Source organism: Capra hircus, chromosome 18 (assembly GCF_001704415.2).
Source record: "Capra hircus breed San Clemente chromosome 18, ASM170441v1, whole genome shotgun sequence".
Classification (NCBI taxonomy): domain Eukaryota; kingdom Metazoa; phylum Chordata; class Mammalia; order Artiodactyla; family Bovidae; genus Capra; species Capra hircus.
In genome coordinates, this window is record NC_030825.1 from 40,387,184 (window position 1) to 40,410,502 (window position 23,319).

A 23,319-nucleotide genomic window follows, 5' to 3' on the forward strand; every position below is an offset into this window, starting at 1 on the left:
CATAGAAAGAGTATGCCCCTTTCCCTGTTACAAAGTGACTCAGTCTAACTAGTCACAAAAGATAGCAGAAATGTATCCAAAACTTAGAGGATACAGGATCCCTAAGACTTCAGACTGCTAGCCTGAAAGAGGTAATAATAAGGTGCTAAGACTCAACCATGTATTCTAGAAAAAAAAAAAGTAAGGCAAGCATGCACCACTCACTTTTTTTTTTCTCCAACAGTTTAAGACGGTTTATGACTAATCTCAAATTGACTCGTAAACGCTCAGCTTTAAATCCAGAGCCCAGCATGCTGTGTTGTTCCTCCTGGGAAAAGATAAGAAGCATGGTGATTACTTTCAAGTCAAAATTAGTTCAGGAATTAAGACCAGTGAGATGGTGAATTATTTCACATTATAAACCAGAGTAATTTTTAAATTCAGATAAATAACATGATGTGACTCACATTTTTTAAAGGTCATTTGGCTGTTGTGTGGAGAATTGATTGGGGGAGGAGAATAATGGAAGTAAGAGGACCAAGGACAAGGCTATTAGAGCAGTCCAAACAAAAGATGAAAACAGCTTAGGATGGGATAGTCAGCAGTAATGGCAGAAGTGATTGCACTGAGATCTATTTTGAACACAGAGATGAAAGAACTTGGTGATGGATGAAATGAGTATCTAATCTATGTACTGGCATAGGAGTAAGGTGATAAAAAAACAGAAGCAGGAAGGCATCCTGCTGCTGCTAAGTCACTTCAGTTGTGTCCGACTCTGTGCGACCCCACAGACAGCAGCCTGCCAGGCTCCCCCGTCCCTGGGATTCTCCAGGCAAGAACACTGGAGTGGGTTGCCCTTTCCTTCTCCAATGCATGAAAGTGAAAAGTGAAAGTGAAGTTGCTCAGTCGTGTCCAACTCCTAGCGACCCCATGGTCTGCACCCCACCAGGCTCCTCTGTCCATGGGATTTGCCAGGCAAGAGTATTGGAGTGGGATGCCGTTGCCTTCTCCAGGAAGGCCTCCTACTCTCCCATAAAACACAAAGGTAGTGATACGAAGAGATTATCAAATTTATATCCAAATTCATAAACATTACCACCTTTAGTCCTCAAATCCTCCTACTAAGTCTCAACCTTTAGAAAAAGCTACAGCCCAAGATCACAGAAATATCATTAATAACTACTCACAAAGAAATATACAAACGGGTAAAAAGCTAAAAAAAAACTTTATGTATTAATACAGAATTCAACAAGGATAAACAATAGGATCCTACTGTACAACACAAAGAACTAAATTCAGTATATCCTATGATAAACCATAATGGAAAAGAATTTTTAAAAAAGAAAGTATCTATATGTACAAGAATCACATCGGTGTACAGCAGAAATTGACACTGTAAATCAACTATACTTCAGTTAAATTTAAGAACAAAAACCAAAATAAAATAAATTCGACAACAGAAGGCTATTATTTACCAAGACTTTTGCTGAATAGCTGAGTTACAGTCAACAAACCACTCCTGTATCATCTATAAGACTTTAGGGTATAACACTGTGCATTGACCACTATGCATTCTCTATCAACACAGCACTATTTCTATTAATTATGAACGTGAACTTCAAAACGTAACATCCAAACAAAAAGTGAAGAGCGAAAGTGTTAGTCAGTCCAGACCAACTCTGTGACCCTTTGAACTATACCCTACCAGGCTATTCAGTCCATGGGATTTTCCAGACAAGAGTACTGGAGTCAGTTGCCACGCCCTACACTAGAGCATCTTCCTGACTTAGGAATCTAACCCGCATCTCCTGTGTCTGCTGCATTGGCAGGCAGTTTCTTTAACCACTGAGCCATCAGTCAATCCCAACATCCAAACAAAAGCTAGGTCTAACATGGTAGGAGGGGTGCAATCACAATAAAATCAAATCCCATAGCCACCAGGTGGGTGATCCACAGACTGCAGAACAATAATACCAAAGAAGTTCTGAGCCCCACGCCAGGCTTCCCAGCCTGGAGAATCCCCAGGGCCAGTGCAATTTGATTATAGGACTTCCAGAGGACTGGGGAAAACAGAGACTCCAGTCTTGGAGGACATAAACAGAATTTTGCACACAGTAAAACCAAGAGGAGAGGGACAGTAACCACACAGGAGACTGAACCAAAACTAACTGCTAGTGGAGGAGGGCCTCCTGTGGAGATGTGGATCAGCAGGGGCTGACCACACGGAAAGGGGCACGGGAAGGTCCCCCTTGGTGTAAATCCTCTTATAGCTAGAGACAGGAGTAACAGACCACCTTACCTGCCTCCTGAGAAACCTGTATCCAAGTCAAGAAGTTACCGTTAGAATCAGACATGGAACAACAGACTGGTTCCAAGCTGGGAAAAGAATATATCAAGGCTGTATATTGTCACCATGTTTATTTAACTCATATGCAGAGTATATCATGCGAAATGCCGGGAGAAATATCAATAACCTCAGAGATGCAGATGACACCACTCTTATGGCAGAAAGTGAAGAGGAATTATAGAACCTCCTGATGAAGGTCAAAGAGGAGAGTGAAAAAGCTGGCTTAAAACTCAACATTCAAAAAACGAAGATCATGGCATCCAGTCCCATCACTTCATGGCAAAAAGATGGGGAAACAATGGAAACAGTGACAGACTATTTCTCTATTTTCTTGGGCTGCTAAAATCACTGCAGACAGTGACTGAAGCCATGAAATTAAAAGACACCTGCTCCTTGGAAGAAAAGCTATGACAAATCTAGACAGCCTATTAAAAAGCACAGACACTACTTTGCCGACAAAGATCTGTCTAGTCAAAGCTAGAGTTGGACTATAGAGAAAGCTGAGTGTCGAAGAATTGATGCTCTGGAACTACAGTGTTGAAAGAAGATTCTTGAAAGTCTTTTGGACAGCAAGAACTTCAAACCTGTCAATCCTAAAGGAAATCAGTCCTGAATATTCATTGGAAGAACTGATGCTGAAACTGAAGTTCCAATACTTTGGTCACCTGATGCCAAGAGCCCCCTCTTTGGATGCTGATGCTGGGCAAGATTAAAGGCAGAAGGGGATGACAAAGGATGAGATGGTTGGATGCCATCACCAACTCAATGCACGTGAGTTTGAACAAGCTCTGCGAGACAGTGAAGGACAGGGAAGCCTGGCGTGCTGCAGTCCACAGAGTCGCAAAGAGTTCGACAACGACTGAACAAGGACAGAACCCACTGACCTGCAGGCCAAACAACTACAAAGAAGGGAAGGAACCCTACCCACCAGCAGATAATTGGATTAAAGCTTTATTGAGCAAGACCTACTTTTCCTATCCCAGTCTCTCCCTCTTAGCCTCATCAATCAGAGGGCAGACAGAAGCAAGAATAAGCACAGTCTCACAGTGGCTAAAACAAAAACCATATTACAGAATGTTAATCACGATGAAAAAGCAGAAAGGTATATCCCAGATAAAGGGACAAGATAAAATCCCAGAAAAACCACTAAATTAAGTGGAGATAGGCAATCTTCCAGAAAAAGAATTCAGAATAATGATAGTGAAGATGATCCAGGATCTTGGGAAAAGAACAGAGGCAAAGATTGAGAAGATGTAAGAAATATTTACCAAAGACGTACAATAACTAAAGAACAAACAAACAGATGAATAATACACTAGAAGGAATCAACAGCAGAATAACTGAGTCAGAAGAACGGATAAATGACCTGGAGGACAGAATGATGGAAATCACTGCCATAGAATACAGAAAAAAGAATGAAAAGAAATGAAGACAGCCTGAGAGGCCTCTGGGACAACATTAAACACACCAGCATTCACATTAAATGGGTCCCAGAAGGAAACGAGAGGGAGAAAAGACTTGAGAAAATATTAGAAGAGATAACAGCTGAAAACTTCCTGAACGTGGGAAAGGAAATAGTCAATCAAGTCCAGGAAATACAGAGAGTCCCAGGAAGGATAAACCTAAGGAACACACCAAGACACATAGTATTAAAACTGACAAAAATTAAAGACAGGTAAATTATTAAAAGCAACAAGGGAAGAAAGACAAATAACATACAAGAGAATTTCCATCAGGCTATCAAGTTGATTTCTCAACAAACTCTACAAACCAGAGGGAATTGGATGATATATTTAAAGTGATGAAAGGGAAAAACCTACAACCAAGAAATACTCCACCCAGCAAGATGGAGAATTCAAAAGCTTTCCAGACAGCAAAAGTTAAGAGAATCCAGCACCACTAGCTTTACAACAAATGTTAAAGGAACTTCTCTAGGCAGGAAACACAAGAGAAGGCAAAGACCTACAGAAAATAAACCCAAAACAATTAAGAAGTAAGACCATGCACATTGATAATCACTTTAAATGTAGATAATCATCTTAAATGTAAATGGATTAAATGCACCAACCAAAAGACAGAGGCTGGCTGGGTGAATGAAAATATGTGCATGCATGCACTTCCACTTACCACACACATCACTCTGCCTGATCCCCCCAAAATTGTATGTAATCATTTTATATTGTTAAGTTAATCATGTTCCCATTATGGGTTGCAATTGCAATTATCTTTTATTTTTTGTCTGGCTACTGATTGTGAAAACTGATAAACATCTTCTACTACTGTGATTATGTAACTATTACTCACTTAATACTATTTTATCATGATTGGTGAACAGAAAAATAATATATCACCCAAACTAGGATCTAACAGAAAAATCTGTAATCACTTTTTAAGATCCAGATGCGTATCAAAATTATCTTGAAATTTTTGAAAATACAAATGTTCAGGTATTGCTTTTTTTCTTCAGAGCTCCAGATATGTTTCCAATGACCAGCCATGTTTTAAAACAACTGGTATATAATTATCTTTTACTTTTATCTAGTTTGTTTCACTTTTTCTACTTCATATTTAGTGCTTCCATTTCATTTCGTTTATGTTCTCCAATTTCTCCATCTCTTTTTTTTGATGTTCTTTCTCAAGCTTTTATCAAGTGAAGCTTGATAAGAAATGTTTACCAAAGACCTCCAAGCACTAAAGAAGAGAGATGAACAGAAAAGCTTTCATATACATATACACATGTATATGTATTAGATAGAACACATATGAATTTTTGCCTAACTAAAACTTACGATGTTCTCATTCTATCTGTTTGAGTTAGTAGGAACAGAATGCTAGATTTCTAATTTTAAAAGTTATGCTATGCAGCAAGCAACAAAGGTTTACTGTACAGCATAGGGAACTATAGTTGGTATCTTATAAAACCCTATGATGGAAAACAATTTCAAAAATAATATATGTTTATTTGTATAACCAAATCACCTTGCTGTGTACCTGAAACAACTACACTTCAATAAAATATACATCTTTAAAGATGGGGAGGGGGGGGCTAGGTCTAACAAAGTAACCAAAGGACAAATCAAAAAAGATACCCAATGTAAAGATGAACATTAGGAATAGTATGTCTGCCTGTGTATAAACCAATACCCACTATCTTCCTTTTGTGAAACTGCCCTTCAGAATCCTTCACCCTTCACTTAATAATTAATCCAAGCTCTAGTTTACAATGGTAAATATCTGGGATCCATTATACTAAATTATGTTCAATCCATTTAACAAATATTACTGATTACGACAGACAATGGCTAGATGCTGGAGATTAAAACAAACAAACAAAAAAGGCACAATCCTTGTGATCAGAGAACCTTACATTCTACTGGAAAAAACAGCTAAGAAAATCTGGCAATTACAATACTATTTGCTAAGAACTATACCTCTAGAGGAGTTGTCAACTGAAAATGATTTTGCCCAGTCATTTGGCAATCAATGAAGACTTTTTGGGTTGTTATGATTGGAGAAGATGCTACTAGCATATATAGTAGGCATCTAGAGATGCTAACATCCTACAATGAACAGGACCATGCCTCTGCCCCAAACAAAAAAATATCTAGCCCAAAACATCAAGTGTCAAGATTAAGAAACCTACTCTACAGAAAAGACATGTAACCTACTCAGGGATGTTACAGAATTCTTTCTAGGGAGAAGGAAAAGCCAAACCCTGAAGGACAAACAAAATTCATAAAGTAAAAAACACGGTGTGACTATCTCGGGCAGAGGGAGTGATGCATGTAAAATCCAGGTACCAGAGAGAACGAGAAGTTTTCTGAGAAACACAAGTTCAGCACAGCTGAAGTATGACATAAATGACAGTTTATGCCACCTGCCTCATAATCCTAAACTGAAAACATCAATTCAAAACTTAGATGTCAGGTGCTACAGTAGGTTCTGTGCTGCCTAGATCCATACGGTATCCTTGTTCCGAAGGCATTCATAACTAGAGATAGATGGGAAGCAGAAAGACAGGCAGAAAAAACAGTAACTAGGGCTGTCATTTACTCTACCAGGCACTTGCCCAAGATCAGCCAGCAACTAAGTGGTTAAGAGTTCAGAATAAAATCTAAGTGCATCTGAATTCAAAATCTAAATAAACAATAATGATAGGGATAGAAGATAGTTATACAAGTAGTTGTAGAAGTCCCAGTAGGGGACTATAAATAGAGAAGGAAACCTAGGAAACTTTGAGAGGCCACTGTAAGTAAAAAAAAGCTATTGGAACAGTGTTCAATGAAGCAGGCTTGTTTAATTATAAAACCATAAACAAAACCACAAGATATGCCCCAGGCCATTGTTGTTGTTCAGTTACTCAGTCACATCCGACTGTTTGCGACCCCATGGACTGCAGCACGCCAGGCTTCCCTGTCCTTCACCATCTCCAGGAGCTTTCTCAAACTCATGTCCATTGAGTTCGTGACACCATCCACCACCTCTTCCTCTGTCATCCCTTTCTCCTCCTGCCTTCAACCTTTCCCAGTATCAGGGTCTTTTCTAATAAGCCGGCTCTTTGCATCAGGTGGCCAAAGTATTACAGCTGCAGCATCAGTCCTTCCAATAAATACTCAGGGTTGATTGCCTTTAGGACTGACTGATTTGCTCACCCAGATGTCCAAGGGACTCTCAAGTCTTCTCCAACACCACAGTTCAAAAGCATCAATTTTTCGGTGAAGACAATGACATAAGTAGACAGCTAGCTGATCCAAGATCTGGATCTGATTCGTACAACTGTTCATTACATTTTCTTCCTGGTTTTTTGGACTCTTACACATCAATCAAATGTTTTTCTATCATGGGCATGATCTTATGCAAATTTTATAAATCAATCATACTGCTGGGTTGTGGTCAATTACCTGTATCCAGTACCTCTAGTTTAACTTGGTGGGTTTCTCCCCTCCAAGGCTCTGATTGGCTGGCTCTTACAGAGTTTATTTTAGAAGAAAGGAATTATAGCTCTGTCTGGGCTACTACTGATAATCATTAAATAAGACCAACTCATTTGGCCAAACAAACATATTTATTCTGACCCTGGCCATAAATATGAATTTTGCCTTAAGGTTACTCAAGCTCAATAAGAGCAACAGGTTAAATCCTAGTCAAAAAAAAGAAAAAGTAAACTCTAGACTATTAAGAGGGATGCTTCCTCAGTTATGGGATGGGTTTATCTGGCTAATACCAGGCTACAGTCGTTTATCCTAAAGGCCACCCTTATGCTGAGAACAATTAAATCATACCAAAGATAATCAACCTAATCGCACTAGAAAATTAGGCTGTCTTATGAAAACTGCCAATGTACCATTTCTCGTAAAAGACAGTGATTGATATGGAACAGATTGGGTCAGAAAACCAGAAATACACCTAACAGAACTAAATGGCCTTTGTGGGTCCAATCTATGACCCTGGCTTCCACAAGACTGGCTAGGAAGGTATACTTTAGGATTCCCTTGGGTTCAAGGCCCCTTATGTACAAACTTTGATATGACTCCAGCAAATTTACCATCAATATGAACTTGATGGACCAAGAGATCTCTATTTCACTGGTATGATCACTTAGCAGCTATTTTTCCACCTTCTGTAGGACTGGAAAATGTTATTTCTCACCAAAATTCACTCAAAAGGCATTATATGATTAATGCAACCAGGCTATTAGCCCACAAAATTGAGGTCTCTATGATAAGAAAAGCTGTCTTACAAAATCATATGGCCCTTACTATCCTTACAGCATCTCGAAGGGGCACCTGTGCTATAATTCAAACTGAATGCTGTGTTTATATACCAGATGAATCCTCTAATGGGTGCTGTTTTAGGAAGATGATTTGGTTCTGAAAGCTCATGGCTTAAATCCCTATCTGAAACGTTAATCACGTTATTAACTGTTATTACTTATAATGTGTTTATAAGATTGCTGTCTTCTGTACTACACGATGCATAATCAGGCCTTCACCCAAATTAATGATAACTAAACATCTTGAAGAAACAGATCACATAACAGAATAACTGCTATAGTGTGATTCTAGGTGTGGGAAGAGGCAACAAGGGAAATAATTCCTGGATCCTATATACACAGACTTTTTTTATTTATAAATGGGCCCAATTCCATTGATTAGGAAATTAACACCTGGAGTGACTTTATCAACAAAGATGTTTTACCTGATCTGGGATGAGCCTCCCAGCACCATGGGACCAAAAAAAAAAAAAAAAAGGTCATGAAATGTCTCCCAAATATGGTCGAATTTATCACCATGGGGTTCAATTCAGACCAGTCGCTTAGTCATGTCCGACTCTGCGACTCCATGGACTGCAGCATGCCAGGCCTCTCTGTCCATCACCAACTCCCGAAGTTTATTCAAACTCATGTCCATTGAGTCAGTGATGCCATCCAACCATCTCATCCTCTGTCATCCCCTTCTCCTCCCACCTTCAATCTTTCCCGACAACAGGATCTTTTCCAATGAGTCAGCTCTTCGCATCAGGTAGCCAAAGTACTGGAGTTTCAGCTTCAGCATCAGTACTTCCAATGAATATTCAGGACTGATTTCCAAACCAGGATTGACTGGCTTGATCTCCTTGTGTCCAAGGGACTCTCAAGAGTCTTCTCCAACACCACAGTTCAAAAGCATCAATTCTTCAGTACTCAGTTTTTTTTATGGTCCAGCTTTCACATCTGTACATGACTACTGGAAAAACCATAGCTTTGACTAGATGGACCTTTGTTGGCAAAGTCATGTCTCTGCTTTTTAATATGCTGTCTAGTTGGTCATAGCTTTCTTCCAAGGAGTAGGCATCTTTTAATTTCATGGCTGCAGTCACCATCTGTAGTGATTTTGGAGCCCCCTAAAAATAAAGTCTGTCACTGTTTCCACTGTTTCCCCATCTATTTCCCATGAAGTGATGGGACCGGATGCCATGATCTTCATTTTCTGAATGTTGAGCTTTAAGCCAACTTTTTCACTCTCCTCTTTCACTTTCATCAAGAGGCTTTTTAGTTCCTCTTCACTTTCTGCCATAAGGGTGGTGTCATTTGCATATCTGAGGTTATTGATATTTCTCCTGGCAATCTTAATTCCAGCTTGTGCTTCCTCCAGCCCAGTGTTTCTCTTGATGTACTCTGCATAGAAGTTAAATAAGCAGGGTGACAATACACAGCCTTGACGTTTATCAGCCCTTTCCAATTTGGAACCAGTCTGTTGTTTCGCGTCCAGTTCTAACTGTTGCTTCCTGACCTGCATACAGATTTCTCAGCAGGTCAGGTGGTCTGGTATTCCCACTTCTTTCAGAATTTTCCACAGTTGGTTGTGGTCCACATAGTCAAAGGCTTTGGCACAGTCAATAAAGCAAAAGTAGATGTTTTTCTGGAACTCTCTTACTTTTTTGATGATCCAGTGGATGCTGGCAATTTGATCTCTAGTTCCTCTGACTTTTCTAAAACCAGCTTGAACATCTGGAAGTTCATGGTTCACGTACTGTTGAAGCCTGGCTTGGAGAATTTTGAGCATTACTTTACTAGCATGTGAGATGAGTGCAATTGTACAGTAGTTTGAGCATTCTTTGGCACTGCCTTTCTCTGCGATTGCAATGAAAACTGTCCTTTTCCAGCCCTGTGGCCACTGCTGAGTTTTCCAAATTTGCTGGCAAATTGAGGGCAGCACTTTCACAGCATCATCTTTTAGGATCTGAAATAGCTCAACTGGAATTCCATCACGTCCACTAGCTTTGTTTGTAGTGATGCTTCCTAAGGCCCACTTAACTTCACATTCCAGAATGTCTGGCTCTAGGTAAGTGATCACACCATCGTGATTATCTGGGTCATGAAGATCCTTTTTGTATAGTTTTTTGTATAGCTTCATGCAAAGATGGACACTTTGGCCAGAAATGGTATGGATCTAACAGAAGCTGAAGAGATTAAGGAGAGGTGGCAAGAATACAGAGAAGAACTATTACCATGGGGAGGAGCTAGGAAATGAAAATACTTCCTGCCCTAACAATAAACAAGAAATGTCACGGCCATGGCCATCAGCGATTTCTGGCCTCCAAATGCAAATGAGGGCTCTAGAAACTGCCATCCAACAGATGCTGCCACCCCCCCAATGGTGACTGCTGGGCGGGGAGGGTGGGTGTTGATACAAAAAAGCAGCCATCTGCCACTCCTTCAGGTGAACAAGGAAACAATTTAGCTCTGGGTAGATGAGGTGCATATGAAAGGAATGAATTCAGTGAATCCAGAGGCTTGCCTCTTACCACACACAGAATGCAAAACTCCTTAACTTGATAACCTCATCTCTGATGTTCAAACTGCCTGCTCCCTTTGTTAGAAACTTGTTCATAGCCTCATTTCCCCTCCTGCCTCCTTAGAACAGTCTCTCAGAACTGAGGTGCTGTCTCCTGGACTGCAGCCCTCATTTTCCCCGAACAAAACTTAACTAGCAACTCTCAAGCTGCGCATATTTTTTAGTCAACACCTATATGTAAACTCTTTTCAAATCTAAGGAATTTGGACTAACACTAAAACCAAATCTACCTCAGATGTAATTTGGAATTTCTATCAAAAAACAAGTAATATAAATAAATTCATCTGCCTCCTTAGAAAAGTAAAATGTTAACTCCTCAGTAAACATTATCAGAATGGGTAACTAAAGTGGCTAGACACTGAAAGACACATCACAGAGAGACAGGTAATAAAGGGTAGCTTTAGTAACATGAAAAAACTCTGGAGGGTATAAAGACACCTCTATTTCACATATTTGTCAAAGATGGGTCAACATCCACAAATGCTAGTTTGGGACCATGCTCAAACAGCATGGGAACAAAAGGAACCCAAACAATCACATGATCAGGGACTTAGGTGCTAAAATTTCCTGAAAGAGGAACTGAATGTTTTATGCTACAAATATAAATCCAACATTGTGAAGGAAGTTGAAAATCCCGAAGAGGTGTCTATATTTCACAGTGACTCTTTTGGCTGGGAATGTGAGGAGAGACGTTCTCTCCCCCCAAAATCCTACTGTAAACCTACTACAGAAAGTAGATAAAAATAAACCTAAATTACTAATCTTATGATTCAGGAATAACACCTTTCAGATTTACAAAAGTAAAATCATAAGGCCCCTTTAAAGGAGTCTAACCATCAGGGTACCAGCTAGAAACACACAGTATCCACACCTGGTTAAAGTGAGGAGAATTCAATAAAGATACTACTTACAAAGATGTGGGTAACATTTAAAGAAAAGAACAAAGGATAATGAACTGCCCCAGAACCATAAATACATCTAGGCCTGAATGGGCAAGATGAAGACGTGGAACCTGGGGAGGGTAGCTATCCAGAAAGGGCCACCAGCAAAGAATTACACTGGTGGAGGCGCAGACAATTCACACCTCATTCCTCCTGCAGGTCCATCTATCCCTTAACTGGAAGCCAGGAAGCAAAGGGGCCCACATACACAGTACACAGAATGAGACTCCAGGGATACAGATCAGAGGGGAGAAAAAAGTCTGTGGCTTTGGGGGTGAAACCAGAAGATATCCAGCCAAAGACTTGATTTTTACACAAAACCAAAGAAGCAAGAAACTAGATCTAACAAATTTGATACACCAATAAAGTGGCAGTGAATTTATCAGTTTTCCCCTCTGGTACTTCCTAGATGCAAGGCAGTCTGAAACCAGAAGTGAGCACTGACACAGGAAAGTATGAATAGCAAGAGAAGCTCAACTCTCTAGTCCTGTCTTGAGAAGCCAGAAAGAGGATCCCTGGTGGGGACAGACTGAGTGAAATACACCAAATCAGTAAAGTCAACTCACAGAAAAAATCAACATACATCAATGCTGAGATCATACAGTTGCTGGAATTAATTGACAAAGGCTTTAAAGCAGCTACTGTAAAAATATTTCAACAATTCAACCACACTTCAATTAAAAAAAAAAATTTAGAAAACACTGCAACAAGTAAGGGCAAATACTCTTGAATGACTAGAAAATCTCAGTAAAGAAACAAAAAACATCAAGAGGAAACAATTTTTTTTTGGCCCTCTGTGCACCTTGCGAGATCTTCGTCCCTCGAACAGAGATCAAACCCAGCCCCTGGCGGTGAAAGCACTGAGTCAGAACCACTGGATCACCAGGGAATTCCTGAGGAAACAAACTTTAGAACTGAAAAATACAATCATCAAAAGAGGGGTTTCTCTGGTGGCTCAGTGGTGAAGAATCTGCTTGTCAATGCAGGAGACATGGGTTTGATCCCTGACTTGGGAAGATCCCATATACCACAGAGCGACTAAACCTGTGCACCACAGCTATTGAGCCTGTGCTTTAGAGCTGGGGAACTGAAACTACTGAAGCCTGCATGCTCTAGAGCCTGTGCTCCACCACAAAAGAAACCACCTCAATGAGAAGTTCCCACACAGCAACAAGAGAGTAGCCCCCGCTTGCCTCAATTAGGGAAAAGCCAACACAGCATTAAAGACCCAGCACAGTCAAAAATAAATAAAATCTGTTTTTAAAAAATGTTAAAAACTCACTCTATGGGCTGGATAGCAGAAAGGAAATAACAATGGAAAGTGCCAATGCACTTGAACATAGATCAATACTGAGTATTCAATATGAAAAAGAGATTTTAAAAAGACACTGAAAAAAGTGATCAGTCTCATATATCTGTAGAAACAGCAAAGGGTCTAATATTGCATCATCAGAATTCAGAAAGATGGGAGAAACAGTTTGGTACCCAAAAACTTTTGGAAAAATATTGGGTGAAAACTCTCCAAATTTAGCAAAATAAACCTACAGGCTGAAAAATTCAGAGCGCTCTGAACTGAATAATCCCAAAGAAATGTATGCTTAGAATCATCTTAATCAAACTGCTGAAAACTAAAGACAAATTTTTAAAATACTGCAAGCAGCCAAAGAAAAACACATTACCTACAGATCATCTATTCAAATAAGACGACTTCCCATCAGAAACCACAGAGGCCAAAAGGAAGTATGACCAGAGAAGAACTGTCAACCCAGAATTCTATACCCAGTGAAAATACCCTTCAGAAATACAGGGGGAATGAATCATTCTCTGGTTTTTACAGGTAGTTCAGTGGTAAAGAATCTACCTTCCAATGCAGGAGACACAGGAGATGCAACTTCCATCCCTGAGTCAGGAATACCCTCTGGAGGAGGAAATGGCAACCCACTCCAGTATTCTTGCTGGGAAACTCCCATGGACAAAGGAGCCTGGTAGGCTACAGTCCATTAGGTCGAAAAGAGTCGGATACTACTCAGCACACACACAAGTCACTCTCAGATGAGGGAACATTAATAAGAAAACTTGGAACACTAAAATAAAGGAAGAAATGGCAAGTATTTATATCTTACATTACAGAAATGGCAAATATCTGGGTAAATACAACAGATGACTGTTCTCTTCAGCCTCTTAAAATGTATTTGACAGTTAAAAGCAAAACTAACAACACTGATGGGTTTTTTTCAACACATGTAAACATAATACATAAGATAACCACAACATAATAGTATAAACAGGTAGGGAGCAAGGTAAAGGGACCTACATGATATTTCTATTAATATATTCCACAAGAAGTGATAACATACTAAGTAGATTGTGCAAAGTTAAGTATGTCCACTGTAATTCCTAGATTGACTAGTAAAACATAGTATATCGAAAAAAGACTAAAAAGCTGGACAAGTTTTAAACTTGATGACTAAATTGTTCAAATAACCCAAGATAAGGCATGAAAGCAGGAAGAGAAATGAAAAACATAAATAATAAAGTGGTAGACCTAAAATTCAAATATACTAAAATTACATAAGTAGAAATTATCTAAACATGACAATTTAAAAAACAGATTGTCAGAATTGTTACTATGTATGGTGACAGATGTTAACTAGGCTTACCAGATGGTTCAAAAAATGATCAAACTACTGCCAAGATTAAATTCACATCGATAATGTAAAAAGGTTAATAGGATGAAAAAAAGTATATCATGCAAACAGTAGTCAAAATAAAGCTGAAAGTTGTACCTTTCAACCCCCTCCACCCATTTCATTACAAACTTCCAGTTATAAAATACTGTAAATGAGTCATGGGATGTTATGTACAATGTGGTATGGTGACTATGATTAATACTGTATTACATATTTTGAACTGTGGGGTTGCAGATGACTCTTGAGAGTCCCTTGGACAGAAAGGAGATCAAACCAGTCAATCCTAAAGGAAATCAACCCTGAATATTCATTGGAAGGACTGATGCTAAAGCTCCAATATTTTGGCCACCTGATGTGAAGAACTCACTCACTAGAAAAGATCCTGATTCTGGGAAAGATTGAGGGCAAGAGAAGGGGACGAGAGAGGACGAGATGGTTGGACGGCATAACCGACTCAATGGACATGAGTCTGAGCAAGTTCTGGGAGATGGTGAAGGACAGGGAAGCCTGGCGTGCTGCAGTCCAAGGGGTCACAGAGTCAGAGATAACTGAGAAACTGAACAACAACAAATTACAAAGCTACTAAGAAAAAAAAATTTCTTTTTCATTTTTTTGGCCTTGCTGTCGGGCATGTGGGATGTGGGATCTTAAGTTCCCCGACCAGAGATTGAACCTGCACCCCCTGCAATAGAAATGCAGAGTCTTAACCACGGGATTGCCAGGGAAATCCCAAGAGGATGACTCTTAAAAGTTCTCATCAAAAGAGGAAAAAACTGTAACTATGTATGGTGACAGATGTTAACTAGACTTACTGATGCCATCAGTGACTCAATGGACATGAATTTGCGCAAACTCCAGGAGATGGAGGACAAGAAAGCCTGGTGTCGCAAAGAGATGGACTCAACTTAGAGACTGAACAACAAAAACTTAATGTGGTAATTATTTTGCAATACATACAAATATCAAATCATTATGCTGTACACCTGAAACTAATAAAAAGATATATCAATAATACTTCAACTTTAAAAAAAGCTGAAGGGGCTATACTGTTAGACAAAGTAGACTTCAGCAAGAAAAACTAGGGATTCAAAGGGATATTATATAATCACAGAAGGGTGAATTCAAAAAGAAAATGTAACAACCTAATAGCGAATGCAACCTAATAGTGAATGCACAATAAAGCTTCAAAACACAAGGAACAACAAAAGACAGACAGGACAGGACAAAGAAACAAGTCCTTAACTGTAGTTGGACACCTCAACATATTTCCCTTTGAAATTTCTTAAACTAGCAGACAGAATATCAGCAAGAGTACAGAACTGAACACCAATAATAACCAACTATATCTCACTGACATTTACAGAACACTCCACTCAACATAGCAATCCACAGGGAACATTTATGAAGATAGACCACATCCTGGGTTACAAAACAAGCTCTAACAAATTAAACAGAACTGAAGTGAAGTCACACAAGGTATATTCTTTAACTGCAATGGAAATTAACCTAAAATCAGTAATAAGAAAGATAACAGAATATCTCCAAACACTTGTAAATTAAACGCTATACTTCTAAATAATACATGTCAAAGAGGAAGTTTCAAGTGGAAATTATTTTTTAAAGTTTAAACTGCAAGAAAATGAAAATTAAAATATAACATCAAAATGTGTGTGTTAAGCTAAAGCAGTGCTTGGGGAAATTTTACAATTTTAAATGCTCACATTAGAAAAGAAGGAAGGTCTGAGGGGCAGTTTTTCGAGGCAGAAGCGTGGTGTCTCTCTCTTTGCCTGACAAAGCAATAAAGTTATACTTTTCTACTTCCTGCCCCTGCCCCCAAAAAGAAAGGTCTCAAATTAGTAAACTAAGCTTCCACAAGTAACTGTAAAGACAGAAAAATTAACCCAAAGCAAGCAGAAAGAAACAATTAAAAGGTAAAAACCAATGAAACTAAAAAAGAGGAAAATCAATGAAATCAAACACATGTTCTTTGGAAAGAGGAAGGACGGAAGTGGCAGGGGACACACACATTACCGGTATCAGGACTGAAAAAGAGGCATATCATTACAGGGCCTATAAATATTAAAAGGGACATTATTACTAACTTGGGCTTCCCAAATGATGCAGCAGTCAAGAACCCGCCTACCAATGCAGGAGCCCAAGAGATATGGGTTACGAAGAGTCCCTGGAGTAGAAAATGGCATCCCACTCCAGTATTCGTCCCTGGAAAATTCCATGGACAGAGAAGCCTGAAGCGCTACATTTCATGGGGTCATAGAGTCAGACACAATTGAACACAAGTACACACACGTATTTCTAATTTACACCTATAAATACGAGACAAAATGTACAAATCTGTTAGAAATGCAATCTACCAAAACTGACGCATAAAGGAACGATATTCAACATTTGTAATAACCTATAACAGAAAAGAATCTGAAAAAGTAAATATATGAATGACAATCACTTTGCAGTACATCTGAAACTAACACAACATTGTATTAAAAAAAAAAAAAAGCCAGACTTCCTTGCTGGTACAGTGACTAGGAATCTGCCTACCAATGCAGGGGACATGAGTTTGATCCCTGGTCTGGAAGATTTCACGTGCCACGGAGCAACTAAGCCAGTGCACCACAACCACTGAAGCCTGAGCACTCTAGGGCTCTTGAGTGACAACTACTGAGCCCCCATGCTGCAGCTACTGAAGCCCAAGAGACTGGAACCTGTCCTTCAAAACAAGAGAAGCCACCACAATGCGAGGTACATGCAGCACAGCTAAAGTAGCCCCCACTCATCGCAACTAGAGAAAGCCCAAGTGCAGCAATGAAGCCGCAGCGCAACCAAAAAGTAAAATAAGCAATTCTTTTCTAAACTGACTCAAAACAAATACAAAATATAACTGCCCCTTATACATGACAAAAATTGAATCTAAAGTTAAGAACCATTCCAAAAGAAAATCCAGGCCCAAGTGGCTTCTCTGTTAAACATTTAAGGAAATTCTATCAAACACTTAAGGAAACTTAGCACCGATATTTACATGAACCCTCACACCTCAAGGGCTTCCCAGACGGCTCAGTTGTAAAGAATCCACCTGCCAAGCATGGTCCCTGGGTCAGGAAGATCTCCTGGAGAAGGAAATGGCAACCCACTCCAGTATTCTTGCCTGGAGGAGCCTGGCGGGCTACAGTCCAAGGGGTCACAAAAGAGTAGACCCCTCAAAAAGCTAGTAGGAGGATTAAATGAAAATTTGTGGATTTTAGGGCATTTCCTAGCAGTCCAATGGCTAGGACTCCACACTTTTCACTGACTAGAGCCACAGTCAATTCCTGGTGGGGGTACTAAGATTCTGCAAGCCCTAGAAGGTGGCAAAAAAATAAGTAAAACTCCAGTCAACAGACCCATACTTAAAAGAAAAGGTCTAATCACCTAAAGATTAGCTGATAGGTTATTAGCTAGTAGCTGGTGGCCCACTAGTTCAGAATCCACCTACCAACACAGGGGACATGGGTTCAATCCCTGGTGCAGAAAGATCCCACAAGCTGTGGGGCAACTAAGCCCACCGCGCCACAACTACTGAAGCCCAAACGCCCTAGAGCCTATGCTCGGCTGCAAGAGAAGCCACTGCTGTGGGACACCAGCACACTGCAACCAGAGGAGCCCCCCTCGCTGCAGCTAGAGAAAGCCAGAGCGCAGCAATGAAGACCCAGCACAGCCAAAAATAAACAACTCTAAAATAGAGATTAGCTGATAAACGAACTTTTTAAAAACTGAAGACTAGGACTCCCTGGTAGTCCAGTGGTTAAGAATCTGCCTGCCAGTGCAGGAGACACAGGTTCAATCCCTGGTCTGAGAAGATGCCACATGCCTCAGTGCAGCTAAGCTCAAGCTCCACAACTGCTAATTTAAAAAACAAACAAACAAACGAAGAATACTTGATGTACAATATAAGTTACAGGTATACAATACAGTGGCTCACAATTTTTAAAGGTTATATACCATTATTACATGGAATTTTATATCTTTTGGATTAAAATAAAAAGTTAAATATATACTTGCATCTTTTTTCCCTTGCTTTAACTGTTTCAACCTCATTGGAGGATTTCAGCTGTAATCAGTTTAGCTCTTCTCAAGGTTGCTGCTGCTTTTAGTATGCCGTGTCTGACTCTTCTCAAAGCACACACTATATCTAAGGTTCCACTGTTATTCCCACACTGTCTCGTACAGTACTTAGTACAAAGCTGTCACTCGTTTATTATGTTAATAGGAAATTTAACTAAAAATAAGTCTTTTTTTGAGTTCCACAAACTTACAGCCTCTAGTTTTGTTTTAGATTTAAGGAAAATAATTTGCCAAAATACTTTGTCAACTTGAGTTCTGAGGATTTTCAACTTTCAGAAATTAGACTCCTACAAAAACTAATCATTAAGGACAATGACACTAAACCACAAGGTATTAACTATTATTTCTATTTAGGACATGTCCAAAATAATTACCAATATATGTAAAAAAAAAATTAGACTCAAAGCTTATCTAATAAAAAAGGTCAATTTAATTATCATTTCAGGATTTTTTTTTTTCTTTTGGCCCTGCCTTGAAGCTTGCAGTATCTTAATTCCTCAACCAGGGAGGCAACTCATGTCCCAGCAGTAAAACCACCAAGTCCTAACCCCTGAACCGCCAGGGAATTCTTCCAATTCAGGATTTGAACTTGTGTTTCCAAAGCTACCATCAACTTTGTATCCTGAATGATTCAGAATACTAATTTTAGGAATAACCTAAAAGTTAATAAACTATTCTGGTCAAGTCACTATTTTATACATATACAAATAATTATATACAGAAAAAAACATATAAATACATGCATATGTGAATACACACATATATTATCACATACTAATACTGCCCAATACCTAATTTAAAACTCTCATTTGATTCAGAGCTTATTCTAAACTCATTTTGTACCTCAAGATTTTTACTGCCATTCATCCACTCACCAAATATTTTTGAGAGTGTCTATCAAGTAGGGCTTCCCAGGTGGTTCAATGGTAAAGAAACTGCCGGCCAATGCAGGAGACTCAGGTTTGATCCCTGAGCCCAGAAGTTCCCCTGGAGTAGTAACTGGCAACCCACTCCAGGATTCTTGCCTGGAGGAGCCTGGAAGGCTACAGTCCATGGAGTCCCAAAGAGTCAGATACAACTGAGCATGCACACATGCACACATTCTATCAAGTACTGTGCCAAGCAAATGGAGACAACAGACATTTAAGTAATACCCTAGTGTTTTAAGGAGTTCACAGTTTAATGGGGATAAGTGACACAAAAACAATTGTAAGACACAAAAACACCTATAACATCAACGTTACAGGGACTTCCCTGGTGGTCCAGCAGTTAAGAATCCACCTGCCGTTGCAGGGGATACAGGTCCAGTCCCTGGTCTGGTGGGGAAGATTCCACGTGCCTTGAGGCAACTAGGCCTAAACACCACAACTACTGAGCCCATGCACTCCATAAGAGAAACCACAACGAGAAGCCCATGCACTGCAACGAAGACCAAGTGCAGTCAAAAATTTTTAAAAACAGGAAACTATAAATCTTATAAAAGGATTATGAACTAGTGATTGTTAAATTACTTCTCAGTATTTTAATTACATCACCATTATGCCACACATTGGTCAGCAACCTCATGTTCTCTTCTGGGCTCTTTCAAAATCCTTCATTTTACTCCAGTCCTTAAAGTTGGAACAAACTGATCTAGTCCTTCTTTCATTACCCAGCTTCAGGAGCCTTTTAAAACTGGATAAACTCTCCATTCTGAATAAGGGAAAGTGTAAAACCATGGATTGGGCCATTCCTCATGTTACCCTTGGAGAGTGAAGGGAGAGACTGTTGCAGCTCAGAACAGCTTCCCAAATTAGTGAAGCTGCCCAGAAACAGTAATCCTGAAAACCTTAAAGTAGCTGAAAAATAGCAAAACAGACCATTAAGTCCCAAGAAACCAACTTTAGAGTCTTGTAGCTCCAAAAGAACCAAACTGGGAAGGGAGGCAACAGTCTACGGTACCCAGAATGCCATTTTTTAGTATATAGGAAAACTGTATTTGAAATGTATTATTTATCCTGAATACTTCTTTCTTATAAGTGATATGAACAGATTCAGGTATGATTTAGGCATTGCAGGTATGAATAAGTGACATAAAAGTACAAACAAGCTAGAAGACATTTCCACAATAATACAGCCCAATTCTTAAACCCATTTCACGTACAGAAACATCGTTTACTGTATTTTCAAATTGTACTAAAATCAGTGACCAAACTAACCAATATTGAAAATTTAATAAAAGACCACAAAACCAGCAGTATCATGTATAACTCACAAGAAAAGTACAGACTTCAGAATTCAGAGACCATCAAGATTTTCCAGAAGGAGCTATAAATATTGACAGTACCTTTATCTTGTTTTTCAATAAAAGTAATATAAAAAGCAATACAAAAAATTTGTTGGGCATACATTCACAAAGAGTTTCTCTTAAGGCATATTTTTACAAAGTTGTAATCATGGACTCCAATCACTAGTGAATTCTTTTATCACTTAACATCCTATCTGCTACAGTCTTTAGTATTATACTTTAATGGCTGCCTAATACTACATTGAGTAGCCATTTTTAATAATTTCCCAATCTTTTTTATATTTACCATATAAAATAATGAAGTTAGTATTCATGTGCATACTACTTTTTCTGTATTTTAAATTATCTCATTAGACTACACTCTCTTCTAGTTCTATTTTTATATCAGGATAGACTTTGTGTCAATTGAGACTTAATTGTGATTTTACAGGAAAAGTGAAAAGTCGCTCAGTTGTGTCTGACTCTCTGCAACCCCACGGACTATACAGTCATGGAAATCTCCAGGCCAGAATACTGGAGTGGGTAGCCCTTCCCTTCTCCAGGGATCTTCCCAACCCAGTGATCAAATCCAGGTCTCCCACATCACAGGTGGATTCTTCACCAGCTGAGCCACTAGGGAAGCCCAAGAAAACTTGAGTGGGTAGCCTATCCCTTCTCCAGCACATCTTCTGACCCAGGAATCGAAGTGGGGTCTCCTGAATTGCAGGAGGATTCTTTACCAGCTGAGTTACCAGGGAAATGATTTTAAAGGAATGAAAGCTTAAATTAAGTAGATTATATAGAGCTGGGCATTCTGGGGCTCCCAATCATTGAAATTCCAGAGGCAAAGGAAGACAGGAAGAATGAAAACAATCTGGACAGAACAGTAACATTACTTTAAAAATGAGAAGACTTAGGAAACTGGGTGACTTTAAAATATAATACTAACATTAAGGTTTCAAAACAATCTTTTATCGTCGAATAAAAGGATATTACTAAGTCTTCCTATCCCAGAAGATGGGTTCTGAGAAAGCTGTAAAAACAAAATTTCCGGTGGAAGTTTCTCCTACGTACAGGAGTCAAAAAAGCTACTACTTGCGCGGGGCGGGGGTTGGTGGGCCGACGACGACACATATATTAACTATTACTTTATTAAATGAATACATAATGGGGGTATAAACGAAACAAGATTGGCAAGAAAATAATCGTTGATGAAAATGGGTGCTTTAAATTTTCATAATAAAAAGTTTAGAAAAATCATGAATACGCTAGCATAATAGAAAAACTATGACCAGCTCTTAATTTCAGTTTTACTACTACAGTGAGTGAAAGTGACTCTCTTTCCTATTACCTAATTATTAAACGGGCGCTCTTGGGTCCCGATCCTTGTAAAACTTGATGCAGGTCGAGTTTCCAGTCCTCTCACCTGCAGCACCGCGGAAAGGGAGCAATGAGAACTGAAAGAGAAGGGGCGCAAGGACAAGACCACAGGCTCCTCAAAAGACCGCTCATCACACAAGAAGGGGTCCGCGAAAGGGGTCAAAGGTCGCGTTTTGCTTCCGGTAAAGAAAAAGGCAATTTCGCCCAGAGCCCCCAGGTACTTTCCCTGGAGGCCGCGCCGCCCAGGGGAGGCTGCCCGGCTCGGACGCGGACTCCCTCGGGCACCAGGGACACAACCGAACCGAAGTCTCTCTGGGCCAGAAGAGATGGGGTGAGGGCAGCGGCCGAGAGCGCCGGCCTGGCCCTGTCCGCGTCGGGTGCCAAAGCCCAGGCCGCGGCACTTCCACCCCGGAGTAGAGACGGCTCGAAGCAGGGAGGACAAGAAAGTTTGGCGGTGTCATACATCCACGACTAGCGGTCTCCGAGCTGCTCGCGGCCCTGCCACGCCCCCGAGCCCGGCCTTCGGCGGCCTTCCGCGCCGCAGCCCCTCCGGCCCGACCTCCGGCCTGACCCAGGATCATTGTTTCTCCTCACCTGCCACCTCAGAATCGTCCAAATCCCTGGCTAGGGACTTATAAATCCGGGGCGCAGTGTGGGGAAGAAAACAAAGACGCTCGACCCTGAAAAAGCCCACTCACCCGGCCAAATCCGGACGTGAAAACGGCAGAGACGCACTTACGAACCGACTCAGCATCCAAGATGGCGGCTCCCTCTGCCTCAGCACAGCGAGCACGGGCGGAGGAATCCGCGGGACAGAGTTAGCCACGCCCTCTTCCCAGGGATTGGCTGCGCGCCCGCCGCTCCTGGGACTCATGCCCTGAGGGCCTCAGGGCTCCCCTGCCCAGATTCCTTCGGAGCCGGCGCAGCTGGGGACTACTTCCCGCGGCGGAGGCACGGAAGGAGGGAGCAGACTTGTCACGCCTGCAGAATCACCTGCTGGGGCGTGCCCTGGGTTTCGCAGGTTACTCCCTGGGCGCGGGGAGGCTGGCAGCTGAGGCTTGTTTTCCGAGTCCGCGCCCAGTGCCTTGTTCAGGATTTTTCCAGTCCGTGGAAAAACCGGCTTCAGCACGGCCTTCCAAACATCTGGAGTTAGTCTGCTCTCGTCCCGCGCTCGACTTCAGTCGCCACGGGGACTTTCCTCCTGCGTCTCGGTTCATTTCGTCAAATTACCTGCTAAGCAGGTTTCCACTCTTCTCTGGCAGCT

At 40.5% G+C, this 23,319-nt stretch overlaps 1 protein-coding gene across 5 annotated transcripts in view; it reads right to left on the reverse strand.

Annotated features, from left to right (window-relative positions):
- IST1 (IST1, ESCRT-III associated factor) overlaps window positions 1-22,880 on the reverse strand; it is a 36,099-nt gene extending 13,219 nt beyond the window's left edge. For 2 of the 5 annotated variants that reach the window (XM_018062223.1, XM_018062226.1), the window contains exons 1-2: window positions 22,754-22,880; window positions 205-307 (exon numbers count right to left, since the gene is read on the reverse strand). In XM_018062223.1, coding sequence (XP_017917712.1) covers window positions 205-292 — 88 coding nt within the window. In that variant the 5' untranslated portion in view covers window positions 293-307; window positions 22,754-22,880. Of the gene's footprint in view, window positions 1-204; window positions 308-22,026; window positions 22,133-22,753 lie in introns of all 5 variants that reach the window. The other 3 variants (XM_018062224.1, XM_018062225.1, XM_018062227.1) reach the window with 3 other exon arrangements.